Raw genomic sequence first — 21615 nt, 5'->3', positions numbered from 1 at the left:
GTTTAAGTATTTAACTGACCTGTTTAACCCTGTTGCACACCTATGCTGTGCTGTGATTGTGAGGTGGTTAGATTGATGCAAAGAAGACTATCTCAGTTTTTAAATTAGCCAATGAGAAGCTAAGAATTGTGGTCGGGTGATAAACAACTTTCATCCTGGATCCAGAATGAGGCAATACTCTTGATCCAGACCCATGCTTGCCCTAAAAGGTGACTATGCTTGTCGTTAAAGGCGACTAACGGGATCGGGTGGTCAGGATCGCTGACTTGGTTGATGCATGTCATCGATCTCAATTGCGTGGCTCGATGCTCATGATATCAATCACTGGATTGTCTGGTCCAGACTCGATTATTTACAGACCGCCGTCATATAGCTGGAATATTACTGAGAGCGGAGTTAAACAACAAACCAACCAACCAACTTGATCCAGCATTATACTTTACATAACTCTGACGTCATAACCATTCAGATGAATGAAAGTCATATGAACTAATAGATAAACAAAACCAAATGTCAATCTATTTGACATTCGCTTAAAACCACAAACGTTAGAATACTGCAACCAACCATCAATATTTTTAACAACCTTTTTATGACTTATACATTATTTTTATGCTGATTTTACCCTTAAACCATAAAATATAAAACACCATGTTACATCCAATAATTGTAAAATAGATATGTTCAAAGAAACCAAGATAAGACGGTTAGGACACTCAAACTGACGTGTCCATCCAAGCTCGCTCTATGCCTCAACCATGTGAGATCTCGCCAAGTCTCTGCCGAGGGAGCTTGTTGCCATCCTGGAGCCCCTGTTGGCTTACCGGTTTGGGGACTTCCTTCACAAGTCAAAAACCTCCACCCTCTCCAAAGCTCCGGCTAAGCCCAAGCCTCAAGTGGAACCCACACCGGCCCCTACCCTTCCTGCACCCCGCCCGGTGTAGAAGGCCAGGCCTCCAAGAAAGAAGAAGTCAGGATCCCCTCCAGTCTTTGACATGGAGATAGAGGAGGCCCTTCCTGCCACCCCTCTGCCCCCAGTAGCAGTGATGGAACTCGCTCCCTTCGAATCCAGAGGGGAGGAGCCCTTCCGCTCTCCTGAGGGTACGGGTGACGGGAGAAAGAGGAGAGACATCCCCTCTCCCGAACCAGCCTCCCGACCAACCACCACCGATGCGTCAACAGAATGCCAGACCTCGCCGCCCACCATGAGCGACAGCTGCATGCAGACCATCCCACCAGAGCCCCTCTCCCTAAGCGACGACCAGACCCAGACCACCCTTGTCGAGGACAAGGACAAGAGCCTCAGAGCCACGCTACTGGACAAGGCGGAGGTAATACTGCGGTACTACAAGCCCCATACCAACCTCAATGCAGACCACATTGAGACCTACCCTTCATCCAACACCTCCGGAGCCCCACTTATACTTATTCAGTGTATGGGGAAGGAAAAGTTTGAGCACAAGATCTCTAGTTACAAAGATCTCTCTCACTTTTTCGTTGATTGCGATCTGAAGGCTAACAAGCACTTCGTCGCCCACTCCGCCGCCCTCCTCACCAAGAACCTCTTCAAGGCGCCGAACCCTAGGGAAGAGGACGTAGCGAAGAAACTGCTGGGAGGATATCGCCTAGAGACCATGCTCGCCAGCCGACGCCGTGCCTTCCAACGCTTGACCCCTACCCCTCCAACCCTAGCCCAAACTTTCCATATTATTGAATACCTTTTTATTACCCACATCCACCCAGCCACCCCCCTCCCCACTAGCCTATTTTTTAGAATAAGTACTGTAAACGTTTTTTGGGGGGTTGCTCTTCTTTACTTATTCATTACGCTTTTTCCCCCTAATAGTATAAGTGCAACCCCGTGTGCGACATAGGCAAAGAGCCGGAAAGCGCACGTTAAATCTCCAATGTGATGATGATGATGAAGTTAAGACATTAAAATACCATCCAAATGTCACTGCTACAAAATCACAATGTAATCCAGCATCGGAATATTATAGTGTATTGGGCAAACGTATTGTCCCTCACATTATTCCCGACAGAAATATAGATAAACACGCTGTGAAATTAGAAATGACGCTAATGCAGGACCACCTTTCTAGAAGTTATCTATTTGTGATTGTCAGACAAAAACATATATATCGCGTTTTCGCAGGTTCGATAACGTGGTTATAAATGTAGAAGATAGCAAATATACGACATTTGGTTTTCCCGCACTTTTGAAAAACGCGAGATTTCGATATTTGGTCGTTTGTCGCGTTTTCACGTCCACGCTTATTCATGGTTTGGAAGTCTTTATGGCTATTGGAAACTGGACTTACATATGTTAGGATCGCACACAAGTGGGAATATATACAACTGTATACAATATTTTGTATGACATAGAGATTCAGAATTGACATACTAAAATTATTTCTTCTTCATTTCTAAACCGTTTTTCTACATTATTCTAAGTCTGTATTCGAACCAGAGAAATATAATGTTGAGTTATGTCCAAATAAAGATCTTATCCGCAATCTAATGTTAATTCCGATCTCTGAGCCATTTGTTGGGTATTTGACAGTTTTGTCACAATGTCAAAATCAGTACTGATTTACTTAAGCATGTAATCATAATATACTTGAAGGTGAAAACCATCTCCTTTCAGTAAGTCCTTTTATTATATGGAAAACAGAAAGCTCTACATCTCAAGCTACTATTACATGCATCGACCATGGTGAAAATTCGATCAACTATTAGCAACAAAAACTGTTTCGCTCATCAATTATTTTGTTGTATATTTCAAAAACAAATCTGCCTGTGTAATGTAACATTTATATTGTATTGCGAAGTTTAACATTTTCCCCACCTGTCCATGTGCAAATGTTTTATCGTATGTGTTGTACTCTTGGCCATGTGGCCGAGGTATATGAATAATGTAAAGACGATCCTGATTGGCTGCTGTCATGAGATTCTATGTTAGCATTGGGACTCGGGTAGATTGTTCATTTGTTGGTGGTGAAAATATATACATGCACACACATCTTTATCACTTTTAGTTTGAGGTGCCATTAAATTTGTCTTTTTAAAAGTCTTCTGACTACAATCATGACCCCACCCCAGTACGTTACACCAACAAACCAATATGCAAGAAGTATCGTCTAGACATACTAAGGTTCTTTCAATTTGAACAATAAGAAATAGACATTTACAAAAGTATATATTACATATGTCTGTGCGAACAGTACTGTTTTCCCTGTGAACAAGGCTCTTCTGAACATTTAAAAGAAGACGAAGACGTCTCCGGTAGTCATTCAAGACGATTTAATAACAGAGGTATTATTTCATCATCATAGGCAATGCATGGCAGTTTGTCAACACATGAACTGCACGTGGTAACATAAAAAAGTATAAATTGGGTGCACATAATTCATTGTTGAACAGGCAACGAAATAGCAGACAAACGAAATTACACCCCACGACATACTCACAGCATCGGCAATAGGCAAACAGCCTTACTATTCTTATTATTATTGAAGATCATTCAATTACTATATGACAAACATCCTCCGTACATTTGAAAAGAACATATCCATGGATTACTGGGAGGAGTTAGTGAGTATGGTTTTACGTCGCTTTAAGCAATGTGCCAGCTATATCACGTCGGGGGACGTAAAAAATGGGCTTCATACATTGTACCTATTTAGGGGATCGAGCCATGGTTTTCGACGTGACGAGGGAACGCTTTGATGGGAGCTCTATTTTGCGTAATTGTGGTCACCATTATTGAACGATATCAGATAATCGATATACCCGCAGCTTAAGTTCATCTTCTTGGCCAAATTCCCGTTTTTAGATTTTGGCAATCGATGCAGAAATATCAATTGTGTGCTGAAAGGAACAAATCAGTAAGGTGGGTAGCACGCACAATAGGTGCCATGGCGATGCCTACTCCTTGCGTAACTGTCTTGTCCCCGTGATGAATGCAACGACAAATGCGTATTAGTTTAAGTACTTAGCCAGTTAGCAAATGCATTATATTTACATCTTATATTTAAGGCTCGGGCACGATTTTTCATTCCAAAATATATGCATGAAAAATCTATGCGACAGGTCGTAACCTAGAACACTATGTCCCCGTAGTGCCTGCTTAACACGTTCACAATGACCAAAGACTTTCGTCTAAATCTGAAATATATCATACACGAAATTGCTTTAATATGATTGGCTGCCTTAGGTCATGTGCTTGATTTGGACCAATCACGATGTTTAAATTAGATTACGACAAAAGTTCGTCATTAGAAACCACTTTCCATCCAATTCAATCGCATGTGGACAAGTACGAAAATGCTCCTGGTGAGGTTACTGTAATGTTATTGATATTCAGAGCTTTCTAACGATACTGCCGTGCAGCTACTTTTACGTGTATACGTTTATAAAATGTACATACATATTTACATAAAATAAAAGCACAAAGAAACATAAAGTTTGAAATAAAATCATTAAAGTAAAACCTTTTCGTCGCACAGTTGGCGCACTGACGTCACACACTAAAAGTATTGTCAGATGATTAAGTATCACAGATTGGCCTGTCTGTTCTTTGTGACGGTGTTCATCATTTGTAATGACAGATTGCTGATTGACGCGCCAAGCGACATGCCATCTGTCATGCATGTTAAGTCTCAGCTTCACTATAGGTAGATAAGCATAAATGTCATTCAGGTAAAGTCAATTTATTCATGTCCGTTCAAATGAAATTGTATCATACCCTTTGCTTATATTGTCAGAATACGTACATCAGAATGTAATACGTACTTCTGTAAATGCATTCACTATCATGTATAAAACTGTGTACTTGTACTTTTTGTAAAAGGGAGAGACACACGGCCGGGGTGGCATCGACTCCCGGGATTCCCGGTCACATTTTTGGTCGACGCCTACCACTGTCCGTATAATGAAGACACGATTTACATAAAGACTTAATACTTATGTCTCATATGCGATCCCTTAATGCCAGTTAGTAGGTGATTGTTACTTACTAAATAGTTTTGTATGACGATCCACTAAATATCAGTTAGTTTGTGACTGGTCTGTTAACAATTTCAAACATCCAACGAATTTTTGCACGTGTTATTTCACAAAACTTTAAAAAAGAAGGTATTTCAAGGTATTGTCTCATGTCACTGAGCGGAAAGCATCATTTACTTTTTACTTTACAGTTTTTCCACCGTGCCAACAGTTTTTTTTTAAAAATGGTGGTCCTTAAGGTTCTCAGTTTACCTTGCTGAGTTTCGGTACACTGAACAGACTATAAACTGCCATCTTACAATTACATCTTGATATGGGAATATAGAGATTATCGCGTTAGCGTTTTTTGGAATGGCAAGTATCGCGTCATGTTCTCTGATGAGAGCAGATATTGCTTGTACAGAAACGATAGTCGGCAGCGAGTACACAGACGAGAAGGTGAACGTTTAGCGTCAAATCGTTGTAAAAACGAGGCTCGTTAATAATACGAAACCCGAATGCCCAATGATATCGGATGAAATTTTGATACCCGTTCTGCACACATTTATTCCAGAAAGACAATGCGAAACCACAAAAAGGCAAGGCTCACACAGAACTTACTGAACAGCGCGAACGTTCACGTTTTACCATGGCCGGCAAGTTCTCATGCTAAAACCCCATCGAACATATATTGGATAATCTTGACATATACATATTGACTTCCTACATGTTTTTGTTTTTCTTTCATAATCTTTCAAACTTTTGGTACACTTAGTTTTGGACATTTGTTTAGTTGAAAAAGTCGCACATGCCACAGCCAAGCAAAAAACGCCGGTCGGTGGCGCAGGACAGCAGTGGTAGGATTTAGTGACTTCGGGTGGATCAAGCCTGATATAACCCGGTATATTTCAAGACGTGTCTGTTCATTTATATCCATAAAACACGCAAAAGTGATACATTCGGTATACAAAGTAAAAATAGCAGACTTAGTGGTACAACATTTGTAAATCTAATGTCATGTGTGGACCCCAGCATAGTCCTATAGTTTCAGTCACAAAAACGCAGTCACCAGAACATTCAGATGAAAAACGGACAAAACCGATTCCATATCCAATAGAAATATCTGCATAAAGCAGAGTCGATTGTACCATTCCGACTATATTATGAGCATGTGTTTATGAATCACTATCAAATAGTCATGATACCAGGTGTTCGCGAAAATGTGAGCGTATCCTGCCCCACCGGTGGCACCCGTCACAAACACATGCAAAGGCAAGTCAATTGTTCACCTAAAAAACACACGGGTATATAACATATGGTACATAGCAAATTCGTATTGCCTTACAACTGTATTCCGCCGAGTGTAGCACACATACAATGAAACAAAGAGGAACAACGCTATCAGCCACTTCGAAGCAGGGGAATCCAGGTCGGTCGTTGCCAGGGCGTTTAATGTGTCCCTAAGCACCATCACAAGACTGTGAGACCGCTATAAACAACATGGATCAAAAGGCGACCGACCGAGATTATGTAGAACCTGTGGGACTACCAACGCACTGGATCGTCACAGAACGGACCGTTTCGGTACCGCCTGCGCCAGGCAGGCATTCGTGCCAAACGTGGTATTGTTTTGATACAGAAACATCGCCAACGACGACCTCAGTGGAATCAGGTGCATAGAGTATAGCCTCAGCTGTGTTGGAGACATGTCCGGTTTAGAGACGAGTCCAGCTTTCCGTTTCATTGGCACGATGGAACATGTATTTATAGACGTCGTAATAAACGTTTCTGCGGCAAACTGAGTACATGAGACTGACAGACTGACAGACTTGGTGGTGACAGGTCATGATGTGGGCAGCCGTCTCAAACAACGGCAGAACAACGACAACGTTAGGCCTCACAGCACGAGGCTGCCCTTCTACAGATCAACAACATTTATGCCCTACCTTGGCCCTACCAATTGTCGGATTTAGACCAATAAAACATTTATGGGACGAGTTGGACTGACGACTTCGACAGCGACAACCACAACAAGAAACTCTGCCACACCTGGCTCTAGCTTTTCCAAAAGAGTGGGGCACCACTCAATGATCCGTTCTCTGATTTGTCTGATGGGCAGGAGATGTAAGACAGTTTTCAACTCTCAAGGAAGGCACAGACGCTATTGACTTGTGATGACGTTAACAGTGGATCAGTGACCTGCCATTTCAGGAACGTTGACTGCTAGGCAAAATGTTGATATTATCGGACGTGCCAACACATAATTAAAGTTATCTTCGCGAGAAGAAGAAGAAGAAGAAGAAAGAGATAATGCTCGCATGGATGAAATCAGCTGACCTGAAAAAAATATTTATGTTACAACAACATTGTCATCAACATGCAGCACACAGTCAGGACGTGGAGTAGAATTAACAGCGGTTTGAAAAGAGGTCACCACGTGTCGGCCGCATAAGGAGCGATAATATGTGTACTGTAGATGATTAATTGAAAGACGCCGAACTCTTAAAAGCATGTTTCCAGATTATCACAGGTTGCTGGCATGAAGTTCTTGTCAAACGAAAACATTCACTTCCAAAATACTACAAAGGCCGGCAGTTTTATGTCTCAGGCACATATACAACGGTCGCCGGACGATGTAGGGGAGTCGGTGGGTTTCACCGATGGTTTCTGTGACACATCTGTGCAGGAGTCATAAAACAAAAGATGATCGGTAGATACCCGAAGGATTTTGGACAAAATGGTAGTCTTATACCGTCCAGTGATTGACTGGTCATCTGGCTGGAATCGGCCGGTAAGCTCCCGATACCCGGACGGTGCCCGTCCGATGTAAACCAGATGAACACGGCTCGTTTTCCTGCTCGCTATAAAAAAAGCCCGCTCAGTGCCCGGCTTATCATAGTTCGTGTTCGCCGTTTTTGTACCGTGTTGTTGTACCAGCGCTGCCAGGATCACGTTGTGACGGTGTCGGGCTCTAGCGTACTGCATACGGAGCCAGGCCAGTCTCAGTGTGTATGGAGGGACAGGCATCCCGAAGACATTCTATGCTGCTCATCCCATTTAGACCATTATATACACTCCGTAACAGGCACGCCAACATTCCCGGTGTCCGACGAAGCATATCCGCTCGGCGCCTGCTCGATGCTTGCCCGGACTCCCGTTGGTCACCTTACGACTTGGGTTAATCGTCCGAGTATTGACCGATTCCCGGCAGATGACCTTTCGGCTATTCTCCGGTGACCATACCACACTTGCCCACTGCAAAATTTGTCCCATTTCCTCACTGGGTCACTGGTAGGCTACCGGAAGATGAGTCACAGATCCATTACCGATATCGGGGTGTGGACCACCGGTCGCCGCAAGAAAATAACTCCGAGTCAAAAACATGGCCAATGCTCACAGGTGATCGTCAGGCGCTCCGTCTCTCAATTTTGCCGATTTTCAGCAGCCTTTTCGGGCATCGTAAACTTAACTAATCTTTCCCGGTATCGTTGGATGTGTGACTCGTAACCATGGCTCACGCTCCAATGACTCCCGCTGCACGATCCAACATCCCTTTTCAGTCTAAGGGTTATTCGGGTGCTAATGACCCGTTAAACGAGTATGTGATAGCGCAGTGGTAGAGCGATCAGTAGTGAGCAGGCGAAGCGCGTTCGTGTGCTACAAGACCATGGCAGAAGTATATCAATGAAAGCCTTTCAGTGGGCATTGATGTTATACGTTTACGCATACGCACACGCACGGACTGCGTCTAATTAGCGAAAATACAAGAACGCGAGACGGGATATTTACTATTTTTACTGAAATTGAGATCGTGTGTTTGCACTGTCGCCATTTTATCAGTTTATTCAAGTTTAAGATGTTGGTTTCTCGGCGCGTTCTTGACATTTGGGAAACAAATGTAATTTTTCAAAACGTCACCCCTTGTTGACATTCTTTAATATTCCTTGATCCATTCGGCGTTTGTTACAAAACGTGATGACCACAGACCTAGTTACAGAGGTTGAGAACAATTTGTCAAAATGACAGCAAAGTCATCTGCAGTTTACTGAGAAAACAACATGTGAAAAACTGTAATGCCTCAATGATAACATCGATATGAAATTTGGGGATAAAACATTTAGTAGGCATTATTTGGGCATCATTTGTGCTCCATTTCTTACTGATCAGTTTCTTAATGCATATGACTTTTTTCTGCTTAGATTGGTACATCAAAACATCAGCTTCAGCTTCATGTAAATCGATGATCTGACAGAGTTCAAATTCAATAAAGGTCAAATAGGCAATTTCCTTCGACTGATTTACCCACCTGATTCAGAAATAATATAAAGGTCAGTGAGGAAATATTCCCTCATCTTCCTGATGTCATGCAGCGTAATGCTGAAGAAAACATTTTTCATTAAAGAATTGTGTTAAATCGTTAAATAGGTAACGCAAAATGTGAATTATATTTTGTTTTAATGCCCCATGCACTTACTCAGCATTCACCTCATGAAGGAGCAAGGAAAAGCTCTGTAAGGTCGTGACAGGGAATAAAAGAAATTCACGCTTCAGCAGAGACTTTTTATTATGAAATGTTTTTTTACGCTGAGATTTTACTCAGGACTAGAATGCGACATTATTCCTAACAATACTACTTAGGTTCACATACGAACAACACAAACTAAATCACTTTACCCACTAATAATCTCCTTGGTAAGATGTAATGATAATATAACAGGCGAGTGAAGATTAGATTATATGCACCTCGACTGACGCGATTCACGAGAAGGGAACCGTCCGAAGTTCCAAGTGGAAAGTTGTCTGAAAGTTTCCATTTAAGCAGCCATATTCAGTGAATCCTTGCTGCATGAAGAATATTGTAGGACTCTCGTCGCATACAGCATTTATTAATAGTAAAAACATAGAGTGTGTGGAGTAGACCACAGACACATTGACCATATACACCTAGCATTATATACTGAACCGCAAAAGAAATGTCTCCATGGATAGATGTACGATAAACCTTATTTGTCCAAACACTGTAAACATACTTTGTGAGATACTAAAAAGATGAAACGTGGAAAAGTGATCATCAAGGTTGAACCTAGAGTGTGAAATGTTCTTAAAGTGAAACACAACACTAGTCTCTGAGAAAATGGCATCACAAGTCAGTATCTCGTGTGTCCGTCATGTGCATTGATGACTGCCGTGCAACGTCGATACATGGAACGGATGAGGCGGTTGATGAAGGCCATAGGCACTTGAGCCCACACTCTGAGGAACGCCTGACGCAGTTCATTCAGCCGTCTTTGAATCTCGTCCCGCAGGTGCTCAATGGGATTTAAATAGGGACTGAGGGCAGGTCACTGCATGGTTCTGATGCCATTCTGCTGGAGGAAGTCTCTTGTTGCTCTCACAGTGTGGGCACGGGCGTTATCATGCTGAAACTCGTGGTTGTGGCGACGTGCCAAATGAGGTATGGCTCGTGATCTCAAGACTTGATCAATGTACCCAGCTGCTGGGACACATTTGCCTCTCCCTGGACCGATGTTCTGGAAGACCACAGGGCCGACACTCTGTGCAAGATCAATTCCACCCCACACAATGATGCTCGGACCACCCCACAACTCTCAACAACACAAGCATCCGAATAACGTTCCCCACGGCGTCGCCAGACTCATTCTCTTCCATTGGATGTTGAGGTACAGTAACGACTCTCGTCTGAGAAGAGGACTCTTCCCCACTGCTGGTGGCGCCAATGCTGGTGCCGTGTTGCCCACTGAAGACGACCCTGACGATGATGTGGTGTCAGAATGGGTCCTCGGTGTGGCCTGTGACAGTGGAGGTGTCTGCTCGTCAATCGTCGACGCACGGTGTCCGCACTAATGTGTCGTTGGTGTGTCTCCAAGGCCTGTCGAGCAGTTTCCGCAGCAGTAACAAAGCGATCTTGAAGATGCTGTCGCACAATTTGACGATCTTGACGTCGAGGTCTGCTTTGGTTTTTGTATCATCAAATTTCATTTTTCCGGACAAGGTAATGTTAAATTTTAGAAACTGACCAAAATTACCCAAATTTTCATGCAATGTTACTTGGGGTGGCGTTTCTTTAGGGGTTCAGTATATTATGGTCCGAAAATATCTCACTTTAATTGAAGTGGGGTGGTGGGCTATGCATATACACGTCTTCTTCAAACTTTTATTCATAATAAGTGCAAAATGTTCAGATGAATGATCAAACTGCACTGTCCGTTTCAAGTGTGGGACGTTCTTAATGCATTATTTTTATGTCAGTGGAGCATGGACGGCAACACTTGCACGTTGTGTTGTGTTAGAAACAACTATGACAGGGCATTTTTATTAATAATCAAAGGCGTATATTAATAAGCCATTATATCCAATAACCCTGTTGATGATAATTATCGACGTTGTTAGTTATTTCACTAATCGATGTGATCATGAATGCTTTCAGCTAGTGTACTACGACCAGTCATCACAGACCCACCATCCATAGGAACAGGCAATATTGGCATCAGCTGGGCAAATACAGATGTCACTGGGGGGTACTCTAAGATATATAAGGTAGAGTGGTCTCCAGGACCCCCAGGATCACCAGGATCACCAGGATCTGCCTCCACACAACAGAAGAACTACAACATTCAGCCCCTGTCTCCAGGAACAGAGTATACAGTCACAGTCCTACTTACTATCACACAGTACGGCAGGAGCCAGACGACTATCTCGGTCCCTAGGACATTTGAAACGAATAGTTAAGTTCCACCCTAATATTGTTGTCCATGATGGCATGAGATATAGTCGTATTACAAGATATAACTTGATTTTCTTCTCTTGACATTCTCAAAATAACATATTTCATCTAAACGAGGTCATGTTGGTTGTTATGTGTCAGCAAGCACTTTACAGACAGTGAATTGTTTAAAATAAATACATGTATATAGCTGTTATGTTCAAAAGTTGGCAATGCCACAATTACATTGTTAAATCCACTACCACATATCATTCCACCCGTGTGCTAAGTTACACGTTTTTCAATAGCTTTTGTCAATGAAGGACTCACGTTCAGCCTTTATAAGAAATACACGGTTTTTCTACATATTTCTGTATTGATAGTATGCATTACTTTCAGAGCAAGTTTGTGGCGGAGTGAGTAGTAACATGGAAAATACGCATCTGTACCTCGTTGACAGAAGGATATAGCTTATTATTATCTTGTATCTTGTTTATTTTCGTTCTTTAGTTGATATAATAACTGTTTATAAAGCTTTAATTTGATGACAATACAAATCACCGTTACCCCGTTCGTAAGGTATTTCTGTACTGTTATGATACGCTTCTTTCAGAACAAGCCTTCGGCGATGTATGTAGTGAGACATCCCAGTGTGACACCTCAGACACCAACATAGAGTGTGTCCAGATTACAGCAGACAAGAAGTGCCTCTGTAAGGCTGGATGGTATAGGCCAAATACATCACCTTGTGTTGAAAGTAAGTATCAAATAGTTAGCAAGTCTTTGGTGGAGTATGTAGTAACAAGGCCCAGTGCCACAACTCAGACCCAAACACAGACTGTGTACAGATTGCATGGCAAACAGAGAAAAGTTACCTCTGTAAAGATGGGATGTATAAGCCATCACCATCATCATATTGTACGGACAGTAAGTTTCTAACTAGACTTAGTTAAGTGCCTGATTTTACTTTATCTTGGCGTTAAGCAAAATACAATTGCCCTTTCAGATCACCACCTGAACAAGCATTTCTTTTTTGACACAGAATGTGTACGCAAGCTCCAATGCAAAATTGTTAAAGCGATGAAAAAGTGAGGTAATGTCCTGTCGCTGTGTAAACGATTTTTATTCATTGAGTATTGACTGGCACAGTCTCAACATTTAACTTACCTCATTCATTCCAACATAGGTATCATTATCCCCCACCACAAATTGGGGGAGGGGTTGTTGGAACGTCTGGCGTCAAAGTTCTGACTTTTGAGTTCGTCCGTCTGTCAGTCCGCTTCTCAATGTGGACAATTTTTCCCCCAAAAACTATTCACGTTAGAGAAATGAAATTTTACACACGCGATCTCAAATGAGTAGGACATTGGTGTCGTACAGTTACTTTTTACAGAGTTATGGCCCTTGATCCGCGCTCTTCAACTTAGTGCACATTGTGTCCAATGGGGACAGGTTTACTCAGAAACTGCTGAAGTTACTCGAATGAAATTTTGCATGCTTGTCTAAAAGATTGAGAAAATTGGTCCGTATTTTATTAACAGAGTTAAGGCCCTTGATCCATGTTTTGTTTACTTGGTGTATCGTGTCTGCAATGGGGACAAGATTTCTAAGAAACTACTGACGTTAACATATCAAAGAGATACTAATGAAGTTTGATTTATTTTTCAAGAGAAGGGTCCTTTTGTGTGTATTAATCTAACATTTAATTATTTTTTTCCGATGAGATTCTGATTTCTTTGTGGGGCTTTATAGTAATATTTTGATAGTTTTTATTCGGTACTACATGAACAAACAAACTTTTAATGTGCCCCATGGAGGGGGATAGTGATAAAGTTCTTTTCCTTGTTTCAAATAGTATTGCAGGACTTGAAGTTGAAGGACTGTTACAAATGAAGGGGCCAAAATAGTCAAATATAAAAGGATCACAATACCATATACCACTTTCCCAATAACCCAAACATCATGTTCATTGCACATGGACAACAGTGTCGACCGTGCCAGTTGATCATGGCTGTTGACTCACGGTACAGTGATCTCTGTGAACATGTATTTGTTTCAGCTAACTCACTACAACCAGCCATCGTAGACACACCATCCATAGGAACAGGCAATATTTATATCAGCTGGACAAATACAGATGTCACTGGAGGATACTCCTACGGCTATACGGTAGCGTGGTCTCCAGGATCTCCAGTATCTTCAGTATCTGCCTCACAGAAGAACTACAACATCCAGCCCCTGTCACCAGGAACAGTGTATACAGTCACAGTTGCACTTACACTCACACTGTACGGCAGAAGTCAGACGATTACCTCGGACCCAAAAGCATTTACAACAAGTAAATGCCAAACTTACTAAAATGTTCTACAAATACCTAAGTTAATCTGTATTATTAGCTCACCGGGTCTGAAGTACCAAGTTGAGCTTATGGGATACCGTGGCGTCCATCCATCCGTCGTCCGTACGTCAACAATGTATTCTGGTGGTGAGGATTCAAAATTGTACAAATGATGGAGCTGACCCCCCCCCCCCCCCCCCCCATACCACCATTCACTCAACCCTCCCCCACCCCCAGACAGACAGACAGACAAATTTATTCGGTACTTCAGGCCAACGGCCAATAATACAATGGAAATATACTGTATATATATTTGCATGCTGATTAGATTTAATAATGATTTACCATTCCACACTGTGTTACCTTTCGATTTTCATGACTTGGAGAGAAATTTACCTAAGCCTTTTATAATTTGTTCGTTTTCAGCTGACATACGTCTTATAATATTCACAATAGAGGGAGGGATAACGAGACGCTTGGGAAAAGAGTTTCTTCTTGCTCGAGAATACTGTTCACAAGTCATAAGAACATGGAATTCATCTTCAACATGGTTATGTCCCTTTGAAAAACAGAAAGTGCAGACACGTTCATTATATGGGATGTTTTTGTGACGCCCAAGTTCAACAGCAAGTCTGAAATTATTACACCGGAACATAGCTATATCACAAGTAATATATGATTCCACAGTTAGTAATGGCTTGAACCGTGAGTAGTAATTGTATTGATAATGTAAGGGAAAAGTGCCAATATTGTGTAAGGCAGTCGTAAAATCTTCGTTTAAAATCTGTCATGAAATGTTGAATATTACCAATGTCTTGGCTTAGCCAAACAAAACCAAATCCAACTGGAATAAAATCATTCTAATATGTGGTGCCCATGTAATTTTACCATTATCAAGAGATTTTAGTATATAATAAGCTTGGATTGTTAGCCTGTGTTGTTCCATCTGAATTAGTCTGCACCAGTACTTGACTGCTCTTGACATGTACATGTAGTTATACTGTTGGGGATCCTACCACAGTCTCCTAGAATCATGTTGTTGTTGGTGAACTTATTTTGCTTCAAACAGGATTTGGAGAATCTGTTATGGACACTCTCAATAATGTTACAGTAGCTGGTTCCCCAGATCTCTGATCCATAACATAGGATTGGTGAAATCATTGCATCAAAAATATTAAAAAGATCATGGTGATTAATGTAGCCAAATTGTTTTGGATAATTATATATTGATAGAAGTGCTTTCCTTGCCTGGGCTACTAGACGTGCTTGGGCCTTGGTCCAAGATAACTTTGGTGAGAAAATAATTCCTAAATATCTGTACATGTTGACAACTTCTAGCTTATGACCATTCAAAAAACACTTTTCATAACTGCGAAAAGGACCTCCATTCCGAAAAAACTATTATTTTAGTCTTATTCAGATTGACTTTCATGCCAGTATCATCACAGAATTTCTCCAGGGTCTTTATTTTCTTTTGAAGCTGTAAAGCAGTACCAGAGACGGTTGGCACATCACCAGCAAATAACAGAGCAAATACATCAGGGATATGAGTAGATATAAACACACCTCTACCATACATTTGTATCTTGAGAAATACACGTTCATGCTGTCATATTTGCCATCCACCTATTTTAGATGCTGACAGAGTCAAAATATTTGCAGTATTATATACATGTACAATGCAAATATATATTTCATCATGATTGCATAAATATCCAGGTGAGCGATACACCTATGGGCTTCCTGTTTGAGTTATTTGTAGGACAGGATATGCTTACCCTTTTCTCGAACACCTGGTGTCATCACAAAATTTCAGTGATCCATTCACCTACGTTTGACCGACAATTTGCCTTTTACGCCCAGTGGAATCGGTTTAGTTGGATAATCGAGACTGGTTATTCTCTGGCATTGACTTTTGATAATTTGATAGTTGTTGTCAATAGTTGACTAGAGATCAAATATATCAAATTCAAGACTCCTCACCAAAAATACTCAACACAACGAACCACTTTGCTTCGGTATCGAAATCAAGAAGTAAAGTTGTAGTGAATGAGTTGTATTCAATATTTCAGCGTTTTGACGGAGAGAGAAGGGGGGAGGGGAGAGAGAGACACCAGAAACATTTACCGCAAAACCCGCGTTGACTGGTACTGAAATCAGCGATGCTGTAGTATATAGTGCTATAACCTGTAGGTCATGCACATGTATAGAGGGGAATGCTCATCTGTAGCTCGTTGACAGCAGGATATAGCTAATTATTCTCTAGCATTTTGGTTTATTTACTTCCTGTAGTTTGTATAATAACTTTTGAATGAGCTTTGATGACAAAACATATCACCGTTACCCCGTTTGTAGGACATTTCTGTAGTGTTATAATACGCTACTTTCAGAAAAGGTCTTCGGCGGTGCATGTAATGAGACATCCCAGTGTGACACCTCAGACTCCAATATAGATTGTATACAGACTACAGTGCCATCAGACAAGAAGTGCCTCTGTAAGAATGGGTGGTATAGGCCGAATACAAGTCCAGCCTCTTGTGTTCAATGTAAGTATCAAATTGTAGCCTGTAATTGGTCATCAGAACTCCTACATTTAGGCATTGAATCAATTCGATATTATCAAACACGAATGAATGAAATCAATCATTTGCTGGATAATAATTGCCAGACTTAGTCAACAAACATTTTCCTCACCCTCACTGATCACTTCGATTCTGTGGATCCTGTTGGAAGTCAAAGGGTTAAAGAGTTCCCCTGCTCTGACATACACATGCCAAAAGTATGCCAAAAGCTGCCAAATACGTGATACATTTGGTTGTGAGAATATTTAGAGACATGACATACATGTACTAGATAAAAGTAATATTTTACCATTTAGCGTTAAAAAAAATAATGACATTCGTGAATATCTGGCCATGTATGTAGAACTGATTAGATCTGCCTGTGTAAAGATTTGATGTGTTGGTAATCTACAGCTTGTGTTGCATGTATCTTATAAATATACACGTCTACAATTTTAAAGTGTTTCCATTTCTGTCCTTGTTCAGTTCAGCTAAAGTATCACTTTATCCCAAAAAGTCGAAGTGTTAATATCCCGTTAGAAATGTCTGTGTTGACAGATCATTGTACCATTTGATTAGCATTTTTTTCCCAGTCGATTTGTTTGATTATGACACTAATAACTGGAAGTAAAATATTTCTGCTGGGAGTGAGAATGCTTGGTAGGACGTCAAACAGTCATATTTCATGTTGTGTTAAATTCCACTACATCCATGTCAATAGAAATAACGAATGTACGGATTTGAGTGAAAGGTTTAATATATGACATTTGTCAGATGTGGTAAAATAGGAAAAGGACATTCTCGGGGTGATGGAACCCGAATGTTTGTTTGTTTGTTGTTTTTTAACGCCACAATCAGCAATATCCAGCTATATGACGGCGGTCTGTAAATAATCGAGCCTGGACCAGACAATCCAGTGATTGATATCATGAGCACCGATCTACACAATTGGGTTACGATGACATGCATCAACATGCATCAACCAATTTATGTTATTTAGTGCTGTAGAAACACGTGGTATTGTTTACACCACAGCAGTGCCACGCCTACTGTGTGACGTCAGCAGTGTATGTGGATGACTCCATCCTCAGTAAATGATAGAAACCGTCATAACTGGTTTTCTTTGTTATTGGTTCTGCCCCAATATACGACAGGTGTTACTATTTCATCAAATATGCCAAACATATCATAACATGTAAATAGCTAAACTCTCATTTATATCTATATACAGAAAATAAGGCCTTTGTGGCTTGTGACATGGCGAGACTGAGCTCTAGTGTAAACCAACGTGGGAATAAAGTTCAAGATATGTATAAAAGGAGACAACTTCATTTTGTATACTATGAAAATACCAATTTCACAGTTGTGGAGTATCTTTTATCCCCACTCAGCTGTTCAGGAGAACAGTCATTACAAAGACGTGGATTCTTTTGAAACGTGGCGTGCAGTACAGATGTGTTACCATAAGCTCTAAACTAAACCCTGAACCCACTCTGTTTGTCATTCACGATATCCTTTTATCACACCGCTTATGTTAACTGTTATTTAGAATACAGGATAAAACGTTATTTACAGAAACAATGAAGGGCATACACATATAATAACTGTTAGCATCACTTGCACGCAGCTGAATATTTACAAGTTTTATGTCGTTTTTAGTTTCAACAAAAACCGTAAACACACTTTCGTGTCACTTCATTGTCTGATCAAGACTCGATTGTTAACAAGCCGTAGTCGTTTTACAGGGTCACTTATGTAGGGTGTGCGGCAACAAAACAAACACTTACGTTTTTTATATACATAGTGTGAGTGGCGTGTGCGAACGGTAAAGTAGGATATGCTTACCCTTTTCAGGAACACCTTGTATCGACAGAGGTCCATTCATCTCATTAACATATAAAACTATATTTATCAAGTTCCCAATATCTGCCATAACAAGAATAGGCATACCTTCGATACTTCCATGGAATTAGCTTGATATATTTTCTTCTTTTATAGATCACATTTTTACCAATATTAGGAATATGTGAGTTATTATACCTATACCCCTCGACAACTGTTTAATACAGGGACATTTGTTTGTGTGTGTTATATTTCCTGTTTTTATTGCATTAACCACAGGTTTTGTTGTTGTTTGTTTCACAGCAGCATTACGGCATTTATCGCTGAAATATTTTCAGTCTTGAACTTCCTATTGCAAATAAGCGTAGCCTTCCTTGAGCCAAATGGAAAGTTGTCTGACAGTGTCCTTTAAAGCAGCCACATTCAGTGAATCCTTGGTGCATGAAGAATATTGTAGGACTGTAGTCGCAAACAACATTTATTAATTGTAAAAATATAGAGCGTGTGAAGTAGACCGTAGACATATTGACCATACCTAGCATTATATTATGGGCCGAAAATATCTTACTTTAAATGAATGGGGGTGGTGGGAAGGGAGAGAGCACACTATACACGTCTTCTTCAAAACTTTATTCATAATAATTGAAAAAAGTTCAGATTAATGATCAAACTGCACTATCCGTCAGGAAATTCTTCATGCATTATTTTTATGTCAGAATCTTCACAAGTGGAGGATGGACAGCAACACTTGCACGTTATGAAGTATGTTAGAAACAAATATGACAGGACATTTTATTGAAAATCTAAGGCGAACATTAAGCCATTATATCCAATAACCTCGTTGATGATAATTATCGATGTTAGATATTTCACTAATCGATGTGATCATGGATACTTTCAGCTAGTGTGTTACGACCAGTCATAACAGACCCACAATCCATAGGAACAGGCAATATTGGCATCAGCTGGACAAATACAGAAGTCACTGGGGGGTACACCTACATCTACACGGTAGTGTGGTCTCCAGGACCTCCAGGATCACCAGGATCACCAGGAACTGCCTCCACACAACAGAAGGCCTACAACATTCAGCCCCTGTCTCAAGGAACAGAGTATACAGTCACAGTTGCACATACCATCACACAGTACGGCAGGAGTCAGACGATTACCTCGGTCCAAAGGAATATTACAACAAGTAAATGTGACACTTACTTACATTTACTACAAGTAGCTACTCTGGTGGGGGTATTGTTTGTGGGGCAGGATAGATATGCTTATCCTTTTCTCGAACACCTGGTTTCATCACTGATTTTCAGTGATCCTTTCGTGTAATCTTGACTGCTATTTTGCCTTTTACGCCCAATGGGATCTGTTTAGTCGGATAATTGAGACTGGTTATTCTCTGGCATTGACGTTTAATATTTAAATCGCTGTTTTCACTGCTTGACTCGAGATCAAATATATTTGCCTCTACACCACGGGAGAACTACAGCATATAGTCATATGCGATTGCACACACATGTAAGTCACATGTAAGTATATATATATATATATATATATATATATATATATTATCACATGACGAACTAATTTATTATTACCGTCTAACATTTTGTTATGTGCGCAGACGTACAACCTTACCAACCTAATCATTGATTTCAGAGATCGCCTACAATCAAACCTGCTCACAACTTGGCTTGTGTATCGATGCCCGTACCAACTGTTACAGTGGTAGTTGTCGCTGTGATCAGGGATACTACCGAGCTACCGACTGTTCCAGCAGTAAGTGGTTAAATCGACTATATTTTACATCTATATGTAGTATCCATTCAACATGCAGCATCGACATCTACTCAACATAGCCGCTTGCTTTCAGTGAACAAGTCTTCTTAGGGTTTGCCTACATTGTTCTTGTTTATTCTTCAAAATTCAAATATTCATGATATTCAAGTATAGCTAAAAACCATTTGAAGTTTGTTCAGTGTCCTACTAAATACCATTATTGCCCACGTGGTGAATCAACAGGTGGCGAGATACTACATGCGTTCGTCATATTCTGCAGCACAAAATCGATATCAGACCGCCTCCGTGATCTGGTGGTAGGGGGTCTGCCCAGAGAGCGGAAGGTTGTGTGTTCGATCCCCGGCCGCGTTATACCAAAATTCGTTACAAGATTGGCTAAGACAAGGACTGGTAGGCTCGGAGTCAGTTTACTGTGTCTGAGTGCGGTATTCATGTTAAGCAGAGGCATGGTATCTCCCTGGGCTAGCACTGGAAAATCGGCATTAATTAGTCCGGGCTAGTAGAAGCAACCACACACACACACGGATTGACGTCGCCTTATAAGTGCAATAATCTTGAACGCGATGTCAACCCCATTTCACCTCACCTCACAAAATCCAAATGCTCTTCTTTCTTTTGGTTGTCACCTCGATACTGTCTTCCATATAAAATCGAAATATTTCTATATTAAATTATATTTAAGCACTATTAGTATGTCACACACATCGCGGAATGGTGGAAAATAATTCATAATTTGTAATGTAAACTTAACATAACCTTCACACATTATGAAATCAAGTTATTATATTCTTTCCTATACTATTGCACACAGTTATCTGGATGTATCTATTTTGTAACATGTGGGCAGTGGGGGGTGAAGGCATGAGCATTGGGGGTCCAGAACAGTAGATGTGTGGCGTGCTTTAACCAACACACACACACACACACACACACACACACACACACACACACACACACACACACACACACACACACACACACACACACACACACACACACACACAGAGAGAGAGTCTTTTACCAATTATACATTATACATACATATTTCAATATTAGAAAATCGACCATGACATTGGGGATTGTGTATTTCTTTCCACATTAGAAATGTAAGTTGTATGTAACAAGCAATTTAAAACTTAGTTATATTTATTCAACGAGCCATACTTTCTGTGTACTCTAGGACTCGCAGTGTGTGTTATTTGCTTATGGTAAAACTTGTCTGATAACATGTGATTCAACGAAAACAACGTGTGGCGAAATGAAGACAGTTTGGATATAAACTGCACTTCCTGAAACTTAATTGTGATCATCTAGTGCTTCTTTTCAGGCATTTTACAACATGAACAAATTATATATAAAGG

The 21615-nt window shown here is 40.7% G+C and overlaps 1 protein-coding gene across 1 annotated transcript in view; it reads left to right on the top strand.

The window, feature by feature from the left end:
* Window positions 1-21615, top strand: part of LOC124113287 — a 69020-nt gene that overhangs the window by 27051 nt on the left and 20354 nt on the right. The window contains exons 7-12 of the mRNA XM_048383902.1: window positions 11435-11731; window positions 12324-12467; window positions 13770-14048; window positions 16439-16594; window positions 19353-19646; window positions 20114-20233. Of these exons, the coding sequence (XP_048239859.1) occupies window positions 11435-11731; window positions 12324-12467; window positions 13770-14048; window positions 16439-16594; window positions 19353-19646; window positions 20114-20233 (1290 nt within the window). The remainder of the gene's footprint in view (window positions 1-11434; window positions 11732-12323; window positions 12468-13769; window positions 14049-16438; window positions 16595-19352; window positions 19647-20113; window positions 20234-21615) is intronic.

This window comes from Haliotis rufescens, unplaced genomic scaffold (genome assembly GCF_023055435.1).
Source record: "Haliotis rufescens isolate VD_foot unplaced genomic scaffold, xgHalRufe1.0.p SCAF_5, whole genome shotgun sequence".
In the NCBI taxonomy this organism is placed as follows: domain Eukaryota; kingdom Metazoa; phylum Mollusca; class Gastropoda; order Lepetellida; family Haliotidae; genus Haliotis; species Haliotis rufescens.
This window is presented reverse-complemented; position numbering and strand designations above follow the sequence as displayed.